General features: G+C 47.8%; 2 protein-coding genes across 3 annotated transcripts in view; both read right to left on the minus strand.

Moving 5' to 3' along the window:
* CELF5 (CUGBP Elav-like family member 5) overlaps positions 1–5,781 on the minus strand; it is a 62,013-nt gene extending 56,232 nt beyond the window's left edge. The window contains exon 1 of the mRNA XM_067558631.1: positions 5,397–5,781. Within this exon, the coding sequence (XP_067414732.1) occupies positions 5,397–5,679 (283 nt within the window). The 5' untranslated portion in view covers positions 5,680–5,781. The remainder of the gene's footprint in view (positions 1–5,396) is intronic.
* A 6,855-nt stretch (positions 5,782–12,636) lies between these two features.
* LOC137157354 (activated RNA polymerase II transcriptional coactivator p15-like) lies at positions 12,637–19,263 on the minus strand. Of its 2 annotated transcripts, XM_067554634.1 has the most exons (6): positions 19,034–19,263; positions 18,247–18,304; positions 17,717–17,786; positions 16,370–16,486; positions 15,930–16,038; positions 14,074–14,518 (listed from the first exon to the last, which is right to left on the minus strand). In XM_067554634.1, exons 3-6 carry the CDS (start codon positions 17,783–17,785, stop codon positions 14,415–14,417), a joined length of 399 nt encoding a protein of 132 aa, XP_067410735.1. In that variant the 5' UTR covers position 17,786; positions 18,247–18,304; positions 19,034–19,263; the 3' UTR covers positions 14,074–14,414. The 2 variants fall into 2 exon arrangements, with proteins under 2 accessions (XP_067410741.1, XP_067410735.1); XM_067554640.1 differs by lacking the exons at positions 14,074–14,518; positions 18,247–18,304 and adding an exon at positions 12,637–13,453 and having other exon boundaries at positions 19,034–19,177.
* Between the last annotated feature and the right edge of the window lie 94 nt (positions 19,264–19,357).

Genomic DNA, 19,357 nt, shown 5'->3' on the forward strand with positions numbered 1-19,357 from the left:
ACTGCCTCCTCTGCCCATGACCAAGCCATGGCACTGTATGCCTATTCACATGCCCAGCTTTAGAATGTTCCTCCTGCCTCTGCCATTTCCTCCCTGGGGTCCGGTTCAGTATCTCATGCTTCACAGCCTCTCTCCTTCCCCTCCCATTGACTCCGTCATGAAATCCACCCAGGAAAGCACGCAGCAGATGCTCTCACAGAAACCTGCCTTAGCCCAGTTCTGGAATTTAAGGCCCAAGATTTTCATCCTGCTCATCCACCTCCCCCAGCGTATGTGAAAACACTTCCCTGCTCTTCCCATGGAAATAGCAGCTCCACGACAAATATTGCCATTAATATGCAAATATATCTGCCATTAACATAAACAGAAAAACTGCACCATGAATAATATCAGGGGAACTGGAGCAGTATCAACTACCAAATAGGTTGCTGAGGCATTAATATTCAGCCACTAATATGAATATATAACTATTTCATAATAGTATTGACATTATGACACTAATTCTTACACTGGAATGAAGGACCCTCCTACTGCAGTGAATTTGTCAGTTCTCAACACAGTAAGGGAAGGTGAGGAGAGAGCTGAATAAAAGCTCACCAGAAAGAGCTACTAACTGTGGTATGTAACCCATCATTTAAATCAGCTTCTCTACCAGATGATTGGAGGAATGCTAATGTGACGCCAATTTTTTAAAGAGGTTCCAGAGGCGATCCCGGCAATTACAGGCCAGTAAGCTGAACTTCAGTACCAGGCAACTTGGTTGAAACTATAATAGAGAACAGAATGATCAGACACACAGATGTGCATGATTTGTTGCGGAAGAGTCAACATGTTTTTTGTAAAGGGAAACCATGCCTCACCAATCTACTAGAATTCTTTGAGGGGGTCAACAAGGACCTTTGATCACAAGGGTGATCCAGTGGATATAGCGTACTTAGATTTTCAGAAAGCCTTTGAAAGGTCCCGCATCAAAGGCTGTTAAGCAAAGTAAGCGGTCATGGGTTAAGAGGGACGGTCCTCTCCTGGATCAGTAACTAGTTAAAAGACAGGAAACAAAGGGTAGGAATAAATTATGTTTTCAGAATGGAGAGAGGTAAATAGTGGTGTCCCTCAGTGGTCTGTACTGGGACCAGTACTGCTCAACATATTCATAAATGATCTGGAAAAAGAGGTAAATAGTGAGGCGGCAAAATTTGCAGATGATATAAAACTACTCAAGATAGTTCAGTCCAAAGCAGACTGCGAAGAGTTACAAAAGGATCTCACAAAACTGGATGACTGGGCAACAAAATGGCAGATGAAATTCAATGTTGATAAATGCAAAGTAACGCGCATTGGAAAACATAATCCCAACTGTACATATAAAATGATGGGGTCTAAATCAGCTGTTGCCACTCAAGAAAGAGATCTTGGAGCCATTGTGGATAGTTCTCTGAAAACATCCACTCAGTGTGCAGCAGCAGTCAAAAAGCTAACACAATGTTGGGAATCATTAGGAAAGGGATAGATAATAAAACAGAAAATATCATATTGCCTCTACATAACTCCATAGTACGCCCACATCTTGAATACTGCGTGCAGATCTGGTCACCCCATCTCAAAAAAGATGTATTGGAATTGGAAAAGGTACAGAAAAGGGCAACAAAAATTATTAGGCGTATGGAAAAGTTTCCATATGAGGAGAGTTTAATAAGACTAGGACTTTTCAGCTTGGAAAAGAGAGAACTAAGGGGGGATATGATAGAGGTCTATAAAATTGTGCCTGGTGTGGAGAAAGTAAATAAGGAAGTGTTATTTACTCCTTCTCATGACACAAGAACTAGGGGTCACCCAATGAAATTAATAGGCAGCAGGTTTAAAACAAACAAAAGGAAGTATTTCTTCACACAACACACAGTTACCCTGTGGAACTCCTTGCCAGAAGATGTTGTGAAGGCCAAGACTATAAACAGGGTTAAAAAAAGAACTAGATAAGCTCATGAAGGACACATTCATCAATGGCTATTAGCCAGAATGGGCAGGGATGCAAAACCATGCTCTGAAGTGTCCCTAGCCTCTGCTTTTCAGAAGCTGGGAGTGGGCAACAGGGGATGGATCACTTGATGATTACCTGTTGTGCTCATGCCCGCTGAGGTACCTGGCATTGTCGGAAAACAGGATACTGGGCTAGATGGACCATTGGTCTGACCCAGTATGGCCATTCTTATGTTCTAAAGGTAAGGTGCCTAGATGCCTTAAGTATGGGTGACAGCCCAGGCCTTCCACTGATTGTGAGCTATGAAATCTTGGGCACTTAGACTCCTGGCCCAATCTTTCTTTGCAGCTGCAGGCTACTGGGCCCAATCCTATGAGATTTTGATTCTCTCGATGGGATTAGCCCTGTTATTTGGGGACGCGAATGACCCAACTTAAGCCACGTGAAGTCCACTCACATACCAAGCTTATGGTGACCTAATAAGCGAGTGTATAAACAACAACACTGAAATGAGTAACAGTGAAACCTGATACAAGAAAATCAACCAAACCTTTACATTTGTATAAAACAGGGAGGGAGAAAGAACCAGAAGCCTGGAAACAACCACAGTGATAACCTGAACTTTCAAATGTCTTTCCCTGGGAAGAAGAATCAGGAGCTAAACCACATCCCAGCAACGCATGCATCCTCTCAAAAATGTCAAAGCCAGGGGGATTTTTTTTTTGGCTACTCGAATCCTGCGTTTAGCAGCAAGCTAATGTCACAAGGATTTGGCTAATACCAGCACTGCCCCCTCTCATTTCCATATCTGAGTGGCAGATCCCTGGAATCTGCCTTCAGCCTGACCTCAGCCTACAAACGCAGACTATATTTAACATGTCGATTGTAATGAAATGTGCATTTGATTCGTGCCCCTACCCCGTCCACCTCCTCTCTGTGCTTCAAAGGCTGGTTGCTGTCAGATGGTAACAGGTTTGTTCCGAGATACACGCGTGCGCGCACGCAGACATATGACAGTTTTAGTCTGAAATCCTGATGAAGACAGAAACACTCCCTGGGCTAAAGTCAGCCATCGCAGCTCCCAGTGCCTTAAATGGGAGATGATTCCCCCTTTACGCTGGAGCTGAATTTGGCCCGTTGTTTGGACAGACACTTGTCTTCAGCTAATAACACTTCCTTTTGTCACCCTTTTCTCCGATGGGCTTGCAACACTCAGATATCCCTGGAGGAATCTTGGCACTTGCAGCTGTAGGGTGTTTTGCTTTTTAAAGCTACACCCTAAACTCAAAACCAGCTGCATCAGAACTGATCTGGCTTCCCCTCCCTCCAGTGAAAAGCACCATATGATTACACCACAAATGATGTTAGGGCAGAGATGGCCATGCTGATTGCTGACAGCTTTAAAGGTATTTACTGTATGTTCTCTGCAGTTTAGTTTTAAATCTGTCGAGCCATGGGTCTTCCACCACCTATGTCAGGTCTTTCAACAAATAGGCTCTTTGATTTCTCTGCTCTCATGGTGGTGATCATCATAGTATTCTAAACTTGGAAACATCTACCCGGCTTAGGATGGACATGGATTCAGGACACAGAACAGAGCTGATACTCTGAAATCAACAATCTTTTAAAACATCCGATTTAAACGAAATAATAATTACAGCCTAAACATGCTTTCCAAAACTTGTTGGCATCCTAAAGCTTCGAGGATAATCAAAAGCTCAGGATGGCCTTTCATCCACTCCAGATACCACCGCGAAGAATAGATTTGCAGTTTATAATCTTTGTTGTGCAGATTTTAAAACTGCAGCATTATAGCCTGGTAGAAGGTTCAATACCATAGTACAGGGGCTGCTGGCCTTCCACTTGGGATCCTGCTTCCACATCTGCTCCAGGCCCTAGTTGCAATGAGTTTTTGTGGTCTCAGCAGAGTCTGTACTGTACATTTGTCCACATAAAAAAAACCCGCCATGCAATTTGTCATAACTGCCTGCCACCAGGCCCAGTAGCGAAATACAGAGGGTGCTGCAAATCAGGACCGAAGGGACTGGCACAGCTATAAAGAGGGTGTGGGGCTGGAAGAGCAGAGGATGCTGCAGGTCCGAACCAAGGGGCTCTGGATTATTTATGTGACACAGATTTCCCTGCTACCTTCAGCCAGGAACTGGTCTAAGGATTTGGCAGGCTGGGGGCAGAGCAGGAGGACAAGGGGAGTCCTGGGTACCTTCCCACACAACAGCCACTTAACTCTATCCCAGCGTTATCAATCCTCCGCTTCAAATTCCCTAAATCAAATTCCCACAAATCTGGAAAGGGGGAAGTGGGGTGGGGAATTCAACTTCGACATTTACCCTATTGTAAAAAGATGACTGTGTTTATTATTAATATACCCTGAAATATCCTGGCCTTCCAAAGCCCCACACATGAGCAATCAGCAGGCTATAATCACAGACATAAGTTTTACAATAAACAGTTCTCCTGGTGTATATTGAATGAACTCAAACAGAATTCCCATTACAGGCGGAAGCATGTGCTATACAGCAAATGTATATAGAACCATCTATGTGTAGAGAGAGTCGTTCTGAGCGCTATATAAATAGTGCCTAGATAGAGAACACGGTTTCAAAGTGATAACGTGGCTGTTATTTTCTATAAGCCTTAAGATTTCAGGGATCTTCAACACACCCCCTTCCTTCCTCTTTTTATACAACTATATTCTACAGTAGCGAATCAAAAAACTACAGCTCACAGAAATGTTACTGCAGCATTCTGGATCAATAGTCTTGGGGAGGTGGAGTGTTGAAATGAGGTTCACCTATGAAATCATCAAATGTTTCACCCTAAATTAACTTGAGTAGAAGGGAGGGAGGGGCCCGTTCCTCTTCTTTCTGGGGAGATCTTTGGCCAGAATAGGACCTGGGGAAAGAAGCAAGATGAACAGGGAAAGGCATCCGGCCCAGAAGGCATTTTAAGAAGTATTAATGACATGTCACCGATTTCCCCCTACCCACACACAGCCCCATTTCTTTGTCGCTCTGGCGTGGGGCTCCAGCACTGGTAATCTCAGCCTGGCAGCAACTGGAGGGGAGAAGCCACCAGGTCCCCTTTGTGACCGCTGCAAATGGAATTCTGGTCAGGAGGATTAAAAGTTCCTGGGCTGCTCCTTGTCCAAAGCGGTACATGAATGGAAAGGACCCGGCTGAAATCTGCCAGCGCCCCAGAAAGGAAGGGAGGTGGGGAAGCAGGGGGAAAAGAGGGGGGGGGGATCTAGGACAGGAGCAGGGGGAAGAGTTGGGGGGGGGGCGCAGAGGGAGAAATGCAGGCGGCTGGAAGGGAGGATGGAGAAGAGAGGGGGAAATGAGGCTGGAAGGGAGGATGGAGGGGGAGGGCCAGGCGGGGGGGGGGGGGGCTCAGCTCAGCTCACCCTTGTGCATGCCGGTGTAGCGGTCCTTGAGCACCGTCAGCTCGTAGATCTTGCCGAACTGCTCGAAGAGGGGCTTGAGGTCCTTCTCCTCCAGGTTGCGGGGGATCTGCCCCACGAACAGCTTGATGGCATCCAGGTCCTTCATGCTGTCCGGCTGCGCGGGGGGGTCCGAGCTGCTGCTGCTGCTGCTGCTGCTCATGGGGGAGGCTCTGGGCTGCAGGAGCTGCGGCTGCTGCTGCTGCTGCTGCTGCCTCCTCGCCTCGCCCTCGGTGAGTCTGGCCATTCCCCGAGCCCGGCGCAGGATGCAGACGGAACGAGCGGACGGGGGAGGAAAGAGCTCTCAGCTGGAAAGGGCTCAGCAGCCGGCGGCGGCGGCGGCGGCGGCAGCATCAGGACCACAAAGAGCCGCTCCACAGGGACACCTGGCGGGCGCGGAGGGGAGCTGCAGCCGCTAGGAGCCGGGCACCCTGGGAAGGGGAGGCCAAGCCCGCCTGGGGCTGGAAACCGGGCCGTCAAGGCGCCCTGTAGAAGGGGGAGGCGGGGGCCGTGCCCCAGGGCTGCCCAGGCTGCAGGGTGCTAGCCTGCAAACCATGCGGTCAATGCACCCGGTCTTGGAGAGGGAGGCAGGGCCCCTGCTGCAGGCAAGTGCGGGGGGATGGGGGGCAAGGAGCACCGGACTGCAAACCATGCCATCAGGGCAACCGATGGGGATGGGGATGGGGGTGGCAGCAACCGGAGCAAGGCAGAGTGGAAGCTTAGTGAATGCCTCCTTGCTCCCCCAGCCGGAGAAGCCTTGCACCCCAAGGGAGAATAAAACCGGCCCCCCCTGCCCCGGAGAGAACACGGAGAAATGTGCCTTCGAACCCAAACCCTCCATCCAGTCTCCAGAGCGGAGAATAATACTGAAGATAAAGGGGGGCGGGGGAGGAACAAGTCCTGCCCCTCGCAAACTGGGAAGAGGAACTCCCAGTACAGCAGGAAGGAACAGAGATCTGTACCCCACGGGCCTTTCGTTCCATTCCAGAGAAAGCCTGCCGGCTAGAGCTGGGAATGAGGTCTAGGAGAATCCATGCAGGCTGGGCAGAACCGAGGTGACCAAAGCCTACCCTGACGGGTGGAAGGGCACGATCCAGAACAGGCTGAAGCATGGCATGCCCAGTCTAGAATTTCGCAGGCTGGAGGAAGAGGATGCAGTCCAGAATGACACAGCCTGGAAAATCAAACAGGCTGGGGGGAGTGAAGGGGGCGGATCTAGTCCTATGCTGAGGGGAGCAGAGTCCAGAATCATGCTGACAATAGGAAAGAGAGTCCAGAACCTCTCAGCCTGCAAAGGGTGTGCTGTGTAAATCGGCTCCGCTCGGCTAGAGAGAGACAATCTAGAACATGCAGTGCAGCCGGCATTGAAACCGTGCAGGCCTGTGCAGACTGGAAAGAGTACTTCAGGGATGGGCACAGCCCACAGCTCTGCAAAACACAGGAGCCCGATTTACAACACAACACAGTTCAGACTGGACTTGAAGCCCCACAAACCAGAACCATGCAAAGGGGAAAAGAGGACACCCTACATAATCTAGAGACCCAAAAGCACCTGCAGCTTGGGTAAGAAGGCCACAAAAAAGCAGGCAACCGGGATCACACAGATTCAGCTGCCTCTTCATGGACAAGCAGGAAACCTAAAGATTTTGGGGGGAGGTGGTCAGTGGAAAGCGTGTGTGTGTTGAAGATGTGTGTTGTGTGTGTTGTGTTGTGTGTGTGGTCAGTGTGTGTTGAAGATGTAGGGCCTAATTTTCAGAAGTACCAAGCCCCAGATGGAGCCAGTGGGAGTTTTGGATGCTCAGCACCCGTGAAAAATCAAGCCCATGGCTCTGAGATTGTAAGAGGAGCTGCTGTGTTTGGTAATTCCAAGGTTCCTACAACTGTAGAGTCTATGCGCCCGCTGTTGGTGGCACAACAGACCCTAGCCTTTTCTACAAAAGAAAGGTCTAATCGTGATTTGTATAGCAGCTGAGAGGTAAGGCCGGATGAAAGGAATATCTTCCTACTGAATCACTGTCTGAAACGGCATTGATCATGCCCTTCCCCCTCCCCAATGCTACTGTAGCCCCATTGTCTGTAGGCGGAGAGGCAATACAGGCTAGACGGTTTATTTATCAAGGCCCTGCCCAAAGAAGGAGAGAGGTGGTAAGACAGTGGAATCACGCCCTATGACACAGAGCAGTTTGGGTGTGTTATGTTGAGGCCGAAGGGAGCTAGAAGCCAACATGCAGTATGGGACAGTTTCCCTGGGGATGTTCAATTCTCTTTATAAAATTGGTCTGCCCCAGCTAGGCCCTGTCCAGACAACTCCTGAAGGGTTGAAGCTGCTAGTGCTAACCATGTTTAAATACAGTTTCACTAGCAAGATGGGTTCCCCTGACCAATGTGAAAAGGGATTTTTTTTTTTTTATAATTGTGTTATCAGACTCACACTGTACACTGCTCACGGGATGCAGTTCTACCTTCGGCCTGGCAAATATATCTGCTAGCGCTGACGTGCAGCTCAACACGCACCCTCAGTCTCCCTGGGACATGGGCTGGCGGGCCTCCTCGTTACCTGTGGACGCAGGCCCGTTATCCCAGCACAGCACCCATGTGCATTGCTTCTGTGGCACCGCAGAGCTCATATCTCCATGCCCATGCGTCCTAGCCTGGCATTCTTCCACCGCACTGCTGAAGATAAATGGCTTATCTACCCTAGGGTTCGGAAGGAGGGAGGGCGCTTGTTTGTTTTAAACACAAACGGAATGATTGGCAGAGGTGCTGAGAACCCATTGACTTCAGCAGGAGCTGGAGGTGCTGCAAATATCCGGTCAAAAGGCTTTGCAGAAGGAGTGTGATGCTGGCATCAAAAAAACCCGGCTTTGTGGCTCTGTTAGAAGCTTTTTTGTCACCTTCCAGGACTCTCTCTCTGAATCCTGCAGATAAACGGAAGCAGTGATTTGAAGAAGGGAGGAGGGGAACACATTATCTAATGCAACACATCTTCACACTAGGCAATGCAACAGCTTGCTCAGCAACTCCCCCTCCCGCCCCCGCCACACACACTCACTCACACCTGCCCACTCATACTGAGTTACTCTCCCCAAGTGCAGGCAAGATCAAATACTGCCAACTCTTTCAAGTCTGATTTAACCCAGACAGTAAGAGTGACGGACTCCTACCCCCAGTGGCGGTACAGCCTCAGAGCTGGTTCAGTGTTGTCAAACCTGTAGCTGCAGGGGGTGCCGCCCCCCCCAGGTAGAGGGTGAAATGCTAGTGCAAGGTTTATGGTTAAGTACCCAGTAAGACACAGTGTGAACTGGGAATTTGGTGGGGATAATTACATGAGTCCCTTTGGGGAACCAGGGTCACCCCCAGTTAGCTCAACCTTGGCCAGCGCTCGCTACCGATTGCCCTCTCCTCATGCTTAGCAGGAAACCCCCATCTGCTATTCCCCTAACTCCCAGCTCAAACACATGCTGCAGTTCAGACCGTTTTTCTTTCAGCCCTGGCTGCCCCCACACCTGAATCTCCTCTCCTCTGGGTTGGCAGGTGAGAGAACCGTGTATAGCAATTGTGGAGTTTGCAGCCAGGGTTTTCAATCAAATGGAGGCAGGCCGTACTGGCGTATGTAACCTGACCAGAGTCCATGGGCCATGGCCAGATCTCTCAATGAGTTTTAGTGACAGAACAGCAATCAGGGCTGTCTCCCGAGAGGTTTTTTGACTTTGGAAGCCAACATCATCCCTAAAAATCAGAATAAAAATGAAAACGCAACGCCCCCTCCACAAACAACATTCACTTCTCTCCACAGTCCTTTGTTGCACAGACCACAAGAGATCTGCCAGCACAAGCCTAGCCACTAATCCAAGCAGTGAAGAGTCTAACCATGGGAAGAACATATCCAATGTCTTTTGGGGTCACTCTGCCCAGAGATGGAAATAATACAATCATCACGGCCTGCAGAGTAAGATAGGAATGAGAAATATTGCTGGTAAATAATAAAATATAGCAGCTGTCAGTTAGTGCTCCCAGAACAGTTCACAGAATAAGGTACAGAATTATATATCAGAGCAACAGGATTAAGGAATAAATAATACAAGATAATAGTTGTAGAATTACTATGAATATCAGAGGGAGACAGGAATGCAGTAAACATATGCAAAGGGGAAAAGATCTGGTTGGTTTTTGAATGAAACTGGAAAGTCAACAAGACAAGGAGATCCAGAAAACTAGTGCCGAGTTGCCGAGAACAAGTCTCTCACACTAGACAGAGACAAGACTGCAGAGAGGCACAGAAAAGGAGGCTAACACACACTTGAGGATGATGGTGCACTAAGAAGAACAGAGCAGATTCTGTCAAAACCTAAAAGGAAAGGCAGCCCTTTAAAAAGTTGTTGGGTGAAAGGAAACCCGGCACAGTGCAGTGAAAGAAGTTTCACTACTAATGAAAGGACATTACAGATGATTGAAACCCAGATTTGATCCCAAGTTCTTTTCAGCATCTGTCAGCAATGTGAGGGCAGGAAAGCATTGTTACTTTTATTTACAGGTGAGCTTAAGCCAATAGATCTAGAGGCTCTGTCCTCTGACACTGGAGTCAGTGAGGGTTTGGAGATCAGGTTCTAGATTTGTAAGATTCATTTTACATTAGAAAATCCTACAAACATCCCACAGCCCCTAAGGGCACCAAAGAAAAGAAAGAACGTGAGGTGGATATTTGTGATTTGCACACTCTACAGAGTCTGTATCACAAACAAGAGCCTTTGCAACAGCTTACAGAAAGTACTAGATATCAAGATAGCCAAACAGTCCGTCTTCCCGCATCCATCATCCCCAAGGAAAGAGGAAGTAGGTAGGCACTCCGAGCAGAAGACTTTCAAGCAGGGTTGTTATATCACAGTAAAATACCTGCTCCTTCATGCAAAACAATTGTATCTATTCTGGAGCTAAGGTACTGCAGGGAAATTGATCAAGAACTGCCAAGCCAATAGCTTAGAAAACATCTTTGTGGAGGAGAGCATAGGAAATATGAACATGCTTACATCTTGGCTTATTTACCAGATATCTACTGTTCACCTCTATTATGTATCCGGACCAATTATAAATGGTCTTTTAAATAGTTTTATCTATGCAACAAAACAAAAACAAACCAGTTTTAAATCTTGGGAGTTTATAAGCATAAGTTGTATTTTTACAGTGGGTGGATTGGAAACAAACATCCATCAATAACTGCTGGGTATCTTCCTGATCAGAAACAGCTGTTCCTGGAGGATGTTAAAAAAACAAACCTTGTTACATTATACCCTGAAGTACAGGGCTGTTCACTGACTTCAGTAATTCACCACTTTTTCAGTGCTCCTTCCAGCTTTCAACCGAGGAAAAAGCCAGCCAACAAAAACCAAAACAATCTCAAATCCACAGTACCCCCCACCCCAAAATAATAAAATTTGCATGAGCTCAGAATTGTGAACGTCAATGTTCTTCAGCATTTATTTTGCTAACAAAGTTTAGTTTGGGGCCATTTTACTGAGTTAAATTTTAAGCCCTACTTATCTGATGTTTATTTCCTCTTTCTGACCACAATAAAATTACTACAGGAGGTACAGGGAGGAAGGATGATGGTCTTTCGGTCAAGACACATTCTGGGGCAGCTGGAGAGTTGGGTTCTGTTCCTAACTGCTACTATTTTGGTGTGTGCGACTTTAAGCAATTCCGCCTATCTGTGCCTTGGTTCTCCTGCTCTAACCCCTAGGCAGCACTCATACCTGTATTCATATACATGGAGTGTCACCCAAACTCTTGTCTCCAACAGGTCCTTGTTTATAAGATAGCCACCCACCACCGCAAATTAGTGTCTTTTCTGCACAGCCCCAAATACAGGGACACTCTGGGGCAGGACCTCACAGAGCCACTAACCTTTGCTGGGAACTACATCAGCTGTCTGAGCAGGCCCCCGTTAGGGATGGAGAAAAATGACTTAAAGTCACCTTTACCCTATTCCAGCCTGGACTCTGACTCTTGTGCTGCCCCTGCTAGGTGATACAGCACAGCCTCAGCACACTGTCCATTTAGACTGCAAGATCCTTGGGGCAAAGACCACACCATTTTGTAAAGTACCTAGCACACACTGGGTGCCATATAACGAAACTCCTGCCAGTGCTGCACCTCCTCCCCCCACACTTTCTTATTCATCTCCATCGCCGGTTCAACTGCCCTGACTACTCTCAGAATTACCCAGACTCACTCCATATACTCATCTTTTTTTTTCTTCCTAGACACTCACTTTACTGTTCTACTCTGAGCTCCCTGTTGCCTTCCTGTCATTCTCCAGGCAATTTCCCTTTCCCTCTCCTCTTCTTCCTCCATCTTTTCTTTTACCTTTAGCTTCTGACCGAGGAGTGTTTTATGACCCCATGTATTAGCAATGGCTGCAGAAGGAAGGTTGCAGCATAAAACATGGTGGCTGTCAGATATGCTGTAAATTGATTCTGGTACCCAGGTGCATGCTCTTGATTGCTAGAACAGAAAAGGGTTGAGTGGGGCTCGCATCCAGCTGGAGGAAGGATGGCCCAGTAGTTAGGAGGCTAGTTTAGGATTTGGGAGAGCCAGGTTCAATTCCCTGCTCTATCAGAGACTGCCTCTGTGTCCCTGGGCAGTCACTCAGGCCCAGATCAGTATTTAGAACCATGTCTCCCACTGAAATCAATAGATGTTAGGAACTGCAATACATTTGAGGCTCTGACCCTTGTTCCCATCTGTAAAATACAGATAGTAGCACTCCCCTACTTCACAGGGGGATTGTGAGGATAAATAGATTCAAGAGTGGAAGGAGCTCAGATACTATGGCAACAAGGGCGATATAAGCACCTAAAATAGAATGTGAGCACTAGATGCTGAGAGGTTTTGCTTGTCCCCCAGTTGATTAATGGTATTAAAGTTTGTTTAGTCTTAAATAACGGAAACACTCATGCTACCCGTTCAGTGTTGGACCCGGCTAGTTTTATTGTGATTTTCCTCTTCACAGGGGGAAAGAAAGTTCTCCCTTCTTAGGCTTTTAATTTCCCTCTTTAGTAATTAGTAAGCTTATTTAGTAATTACTGCCCCTCTGACAGAATATATGATCTAGCTAGGGGCCTTTGGTGGCCTGCACTACTTATTATATTCTGCCAAGATAGGTATCTCATCAATTCTGTATAGCAAAAAAAGTGGTTTTTTTAAAAAAAAAAAAAGAGATTAAACTCTAAGGTAGGGCCAGTGCTCAACCACTCATTTTCCCTTTGGAAGGGAAATCTGACACCATTACACAACTGAGAGGACAAAACAGGGTTATCAGCAACATGGAAGACCACACATTTTTTTGTAATGCAAACAAATTTATTGTGCATATTCATCCTCTATGCCTATTTTCCTTGCTGAAATGCTGCAATCCCCTTCTTCAAGGGGGAGGAAAGGAGGGGGCAGGAAGTATTCCAAACACAAAAGCGACTGAAGTAGCCAGAATGCTGTATGCAGCGTTTCCAGAGCCTAGATGAGGTGGAAGGGTGGCAAGTAAGTAGCTGGACTAAACTCCTTACTAAACATTCAGCCAAGTGGAAGATTGCAACAGATGCGGAGCAGCTAGACAGCTCTGCATGATAGTCAATAGCCATTTAGCTCAGGAGATGCCCATTAGAGTCGGCTTCTTCCATGCAGCAGATCACTGACAGGTTCACTGGCTAGACAAGGCATCAGGGAAAGGAAGGGGCTGAAGCTGCTAACCTCTCTTTTTGCAAAACCGAATCTAGGTTTATGAGTTTGGTCCACATTATATTTTAAAACCTTACAGCAATTTCTAGCCCCTGGAGCATTATCACAATCTAAACAAACAAACCCTTCCCCCGAGGAGAGAATCAAATGCAGAATAGCAATTAGGAAAAGAAAAACAGGAAAAATACAGGATTTTAAATAAACTACATCTTAGAATTTCTTGACTGCAGCATCAATATCTGGAATGATCTCCTTCAAGTGGTTCCACTGTTCAGCAGATAGGGCAATACCTAGAAACAGCAAAGGAGAAGGATTACAGAGCCATGACCGCAGAGCCAGGCAGAGCATCATCAGCAAGTTCCACAGCCAAGGTGGCTCCACCAAGGCAGTTATAGAAGGGAAATTTATGATCTGAATCAGATCTCAGAACAGAAACTGAGGCAGCCTTTTAAGTGAAGTGTCTCCATGCTAACACTCTAGCATCTGTGAAATGTGTGCTTCTGTGATACTCATCTTGTACCACATAAATACGGAAAGCTGCAATGCTCTCGTGAGATGGTATCCCACATTTTTCAGATGGGGAAGTGGAGGTAAAGAGGGGTACACCAGTAAATGGCCCACGGTCATAGCAAAGCTGGAAACAAACCCTAGGTGTCCTAACTCCCAGTTCCTGTCCAGGAACTAGAGCACCATCCTTTGTGCTGGCCAAATGGGTAATGCACACTGTCATCTGAGCAACTGTAATTTCAGTTACAAAATCTACCACTGACAACATTCACTATGATAGCCTAAACTTGGAGGAATTGGATTCTTTTTAGCTCCTTAGGCAGGAGCTAAATAACCACCCACAGAGATAAAGCCGACTTGATGTAATTGGCTTTTTCCATGGAAAATAAACATGGCAACGGAGATGCCAATTTGGTTCCACCCAGATGCTGACCACTTGTTACTTTTGCTCAGGAAACATGTCCTGACATTTAGTCACAAATTTTATTAAGTTCTAGACAAAATATCAGTGGCTAGAGACACTCTGCATTAAAATAGAAGAGAGACAACATTCACATGAACATTCCTCTACAGACCAAGTTCTAAGTATCAGATGAACAGATCTTCGGTCTTGTATACTGGGTGAGTTTCCTATATGCTGCAAAGAGTTTAACCCCCCCTTCTGTCTCCCACTTCCCCCAGATTGGCACAGAAAGGTTTCTGGGATCTGTTCCTTGCCTTTCATTATAGGATAAGCTGTTCGCTTTAAGTGAGTAATGTACAGTAGTAATTTCTTTGAAGGAAATTAATTTCTGGAGGGTAAACCATGTTTAGTGTTCGAAGGGCAAACCAAGTTGAAAGAAATTCATCTGCAGAGACACAAAATCAATAATGAGAACTGAACGGTTCCTGGGAAGTTTCATGTAACTGAATCTCTGCTGAATACCCCAACACACAGGGCAGAAGAGTGGAATGACTTACAGATGTGGCCTGGGAACTTCGAGTCAAGTGAATCAACTAAGCAAATCACTGTCAGGCGGAAAGTTGCCATGTAAAGGGCCATGAATGAACAGTAACTCAGTAGTGGGAGAGAAGTTTTGGAGTGAATGATGCCCCTGTTCCATAGCTGCCTTTCAACTACTTTCTGTGCTCTTTTCCTCTTTTGTTGGTTTCATATAAAAATTACCCAGTCAGATCATGTTACTGCAAGGACCACATGGCTCCTTAACAAAGGGCCACCCAAACTCTGTTCCACTGAGGGTCACACTGGGCAACTTGCCAGAAGCCTGAGGGCAAAATTCGGTGGCAGTCGACAGGAGTTACTTCCCTTTCACACGCTGTCGACACAATGCTACGCTTTTTTTGGAGGGGATTTTAATAGATCGACTTCTGGATCGATTGAGCATGTCTTCACTGCCACTCAATCGATCCAGAAAAATCTATCTGATGGTGGTGAATTTGCTGCCATCGGTGTGTACATAGCCTGAGGTATGCACTTAATGCAGCATACGGCATTATAGATATAGAGGTATCGCCTGGAGGGATTATGAAATTCCAGTTTCTGCTCAGACTGATATAGACTATCATATTCTGGGATCCTGCAGTCCCCGATGACTGCACTTCCATGGTTAAAAGATTAGGGTGAATGCAGGTTACACTGTACAACCCCAGAGTTCTAACAGGCCACCACTGCTACTTCAATGTATACTTAGTTTTGTCAGTCAATAGCTGGAGACTGGAGAGTCAGTGTGTAAGATGCCATTTTCTACTTTCCTTTGGTGTTTGGCCAGTCTTATTTCACATACTCGCTTGCCCCCTGGAAGTTGGGGAGGGGGAAAAAGGGAGCAAGGAGGGTGAAGTTGGGTTAAATTGAGGTACTACATTCCTGCACAGTGGAGCCTTGTGCTGGCTATCGGAATAACTCCATCTTCGATCATGTTCCATCTCCTGCCTTTCATCTAATATTCAGCTTACCTACTGTTCATGTCCTTGCTCAGTTGAAATCCCCCTTCAGAAAGAGGCAGGGAGCCAAGGTTCACAGACTAAGGTCACAGTGCTGGCTGCTCTTTCATTAATAGCCCATCATGGGGCCGTGCTGCTCACTTCCCAGCATCAAATGGCAGTGGGAATAGGTGAGACTTTCAGAAGATGCTGAAATCAGTCATTCCAGAATCATGTCAAGGTTCCAGCTCCTGCCTTAGACTCATTCATGATTTTAATTGTATTGGAAATGAGCCTGACATGATGCATAAGTGCCACCTAGTGGAGATGTCCGGTTACCTTTTCTCCCAGGTTTACTGTCCCCATCTTTATCTATGTAGAATTCTCGGATATCCACGAGGACTTTCCCCTTAAAGCAGGACACTCGGACATAGCGCATCTTCCCAATCTGCAAAGATATTAAACCACAGTTAAAGAAAGGTCTGGATTTGAGTTGAGGCAGGCTACAACCAGCTTCATATACCTATATTTAACTACACTCCATATTACTTGATCTCATTAATTGAAACTCCATGGGGTCAGCACAGATTGTATTTAACTGGAGAGAGACAAGATACACAAATGCAAGAAACCAAGAAAGAATTCTGATTTAGCTAAGAAATGAACGGATAGAAATGTTTGGGTGCACATGGATGTGTGTATGGTGGGGGTGGGATCTGAATGAACTGGCAGAGGAAGATTTGTTTGTAATACCTGACTCTCTCCCTTCCCACCAATACCTGGAACATGCCTTCCTCCTCACTGTCTTGCCCCCGACTTTTCCTTGCCACCTTGGAAGTTTTGGCCTCAGTTTTCAGCTTTTTCTCTGGCTTGGAGGGCATCTCTTTTTTTCTTTTCTGTAAAGAAGAGGTCACAATTAGCCACTCCTTCTCCCGCCCCCGCCGTGATTAATCTAGCTCTCAAACCTATGGGGCTTCTAGATGGTTCAAACAATAGGATTTACACACATTACATCAGATGGGATCGGATGATAAGCCACCCACAGCCCCTTCAGCAAGACATACTAACTGCAATAGTATCCCAGAAGGTTTATAAAATGGCATTCTAATGTTAACACCACCAGCAGTACTTCAGCTAACCCTGTCTGCAACCTCTTAAAACTAGACTGCAGTCAGTAGACCGGGACAAAACTATTAATAATTACATTAAAAACTACATTAAAGGAACATTCAGGCTGTAAAATCAAAAGTTAGGAAGTGCTAGAATTAAAGTTGTCTGCGCACCCTTCACCCTACCCTTGTGTGGCTGTGTTTTGATACAACCTTTACACCAGGAGTTCTCAAACTGGGGGTCAGGACCCCTCAAGAGGTCACGAGATTATTATAGGAGGTGGGGGGTTGTGAGCGGTCAGCCCCCAGGCATGCTGTGTCTGCAGCTGTCAGCCCTGTGCATGGCTGACGGCCAGAGCCCTTCAGATATGGGTGGCTGGAGAACAGAGGCTGCTGACTGGGTGCTCTGAAGGCAGTGCCGCCCTCAGCAGCAGTGCAGAAGTAAGGGTACTATGGCATGGGGATGTGGGTGGCATGGGGCGAGGTCATCACTTTTGGGGGAGGGGTTGTCATAGCGGAAATATTTTCAAAGGGGGTCCCAGAAAAAAAAGTTTGAGAACCCCTGCTTTACAGGATTACATTTTTTCAGACTAAAAGCCATTCAGATCTGGAAAGCAAGGGGGGAAAATTCCTCTCCCCTCGTCTGCTGTGACTTTTCAAGTCACATTAGAAAAACCCCAAAGCCACTTCTGCTTTGCATGCATGCATGCAAACAATCGAGCCCATGGCGTTTGTTGTAAGCATAGGGTTTGCCTCAGTGCCGATGAGCAACCTAACTTCAGCAGTGGTCTGACATGGAATGGACACTCAGTTGCTGACTTTCACTACAGAGTTGGCTCACTACAGTGGCGCCAACTAAGTGAGTACACTGGAATTCAGATTGCTGTTGGCATGCCCTCAGAGGACTAGCTCAAGCACCTAGAACTTTGCCACTTTTTTCCACTGGAAGAAAGTGTGCATAGGAGAGGACCACGATGTGTGGGAGCAGTCAGCCTTATTCCCCAAGTATACCGATACCTTTTCATTCTCCACATCGGAGCCACTGTCTGAAGTGGTTGTTTCCACAAGGTCCTTGGACTTGGGCATTCTAGAAGACAAACACAGAAGAAGCCGTCTGAAACCTTTCATTTACAGCACAATAATCCCCTCCTCGTGCTACAGATTTTTAGCTCCTAGCAGAGGTAGCTTGCTCCTCCCTCTGATGGCAGAATCACTAGGCTTAACTTCACATGGAGTAAGTGACAATGGGATCCCTGCTCCAGTTCCAGTAATCCAAATGGGCAATTCAGTCTCCAGCAGTTGTCTCAGAACTAAGACTAAATCAGATGTCCTGTTCTAAAGCCACATAATATGGAAGCTGGGCAAGAAAAAGAGGGATAAGAAAATACAACCCTCCTTAGATCTACCCAACATTTCAGCATCTCCAGATATTTCTAAGGTGCCCATCGCTGCAACAGTCTCCAACTCCGAGATGCAGAGCGTAAAAACGCTGCAGGCAGCACAACAGGCGAGGAATAGTTCAAATGAGTCTTGCCCAGGCTCCTTACCACAAAGAGGATTGAAAGAAACTTCGGTGGCCCTGTGCTAATGCACACACCAACAGACCTAAAGGGAAGGAAATGGTCGAAGGAGAGAAAACGAGGCAGGAGGGTTGGAAAAGGCCAAGTGCTGTGGTCGAGCCCTGGGGAATCAGCCTCTGGAGATCCCCAGGCCTGAATCTCATCCAGTAAGTGTTAGAAGGAGCAGGGTGGGTTCATATGGGGGAAAGGGGGTGTATTAAAGCAGGTCACCAAAGCTGCTCTTTGAGGGAGGTCAACACCCTCTGGGAAGCTGGGAGCAGCAGTGACGGGAGATCTTTGCAAGGTGGAAGGGACACCCGCAGAAAGGAGAGAGGCGGCAGGAGAAGGGAGGGGCGGGGGGGGTGGCTGAAAACACTGCTGCCCTGCAGCAAGCCTTGCCCGCCCTCCCACAGGGAGCAAGAGCAGCACTGCAGGATGGGGGCCAGGATCCAAAAAGGAAGGGGCAGGGGTCCCCAGAAAGGAAAATGCCAGCATTGGGGGGGGGGCCCTGCACGGGGGGGTGGGGAGCAGCAACACCTAGAGAGCCCCAGGAGCCTGGAGCATGACTGGCAGTGGAGGAATGTGGGGCAGAAGAGAGGGGGGGTGAGACGGGGGGTCTGGGGCAGAGAAGCCAGGGGGACGTTGCATGTAGGGCAGAGGGCCGTGGGGGTGCTGCTGGGAAGGGGTCAGAGGCAGAAGGGCCGGGGGGTGGGGGTGGAGGGCGTCTGAGGGGGCGGGGCAGGAGGCCCGTGAGCAGTGACCGCCCGCCCCGTACCTGGCAGGGCACTGCGCGAGCGGGCCCCTCCCTCCGACTCCGAGCGCTGGAGCCCGCCCGCTGCCCCCGCCGCTCCCTCCTAGCGCCGGCTGCTGCCAATCACCGCGCCCCGCCAGCCAATCGCTCGGGCCGACTCCACCAAAGACAGTCCCGCCCACCAGCCGGCGAATCGCTGGGGCGGCGGCCAGGTGGTCCCGTCTCCCCGGCCCCGCGAGCCTGCTGCGTCTCGCCCCCTGAGCTGGGCGGGGCGTGGGCTGCCCTGGGGGTGGGTGAACCCGGACTCCTGGGTCCCTCCAGGGCACCTTGGCCAGGGGGTCAGAGCAG

This window comes from Emydura macquarii, unplaced genomic scaffold, assembly GCF_026122565.2.
Source record: "Emydura macquarii macquarii isolate MOO-44397 ecotype Brisbane River unplaced genomic scaffold, CSIRO-AGI_Emac_v2 contig_306, whole genome shotgun sequence".
Classification (NCBI taxonomy): domain Eukaryota; kingdom Metazoa; phylum Chordata; order Testudines; family Chelidae; genus Emydura; species Emydura macquarii.

Bases quoted from the DNA above. Each gene is read 5' to 3' on its own strand.
- LOC137157354 (XM_067554634.1), bottom strand. From the start codon at position 17,785: ATGCCCAAGTCCAAGGACCTTGTGGAAACAACCACTTCAGACAGTGGC. The intron at 16,487-17,716 runs GTATCGGTATAC...TCTTCTTTACAG, and splicing joins CCGATGTGGAGAATGAAAAG to AAAAGAAAAAAAGAGATGCC. The intron at 16,039-16,369 runs GTATTGGTGGGA...ATATCTTTGCAG, and splicing joins AGGAGGAAGGCATGTTCCAG to ATTGGGAAGATGCGCTATGT.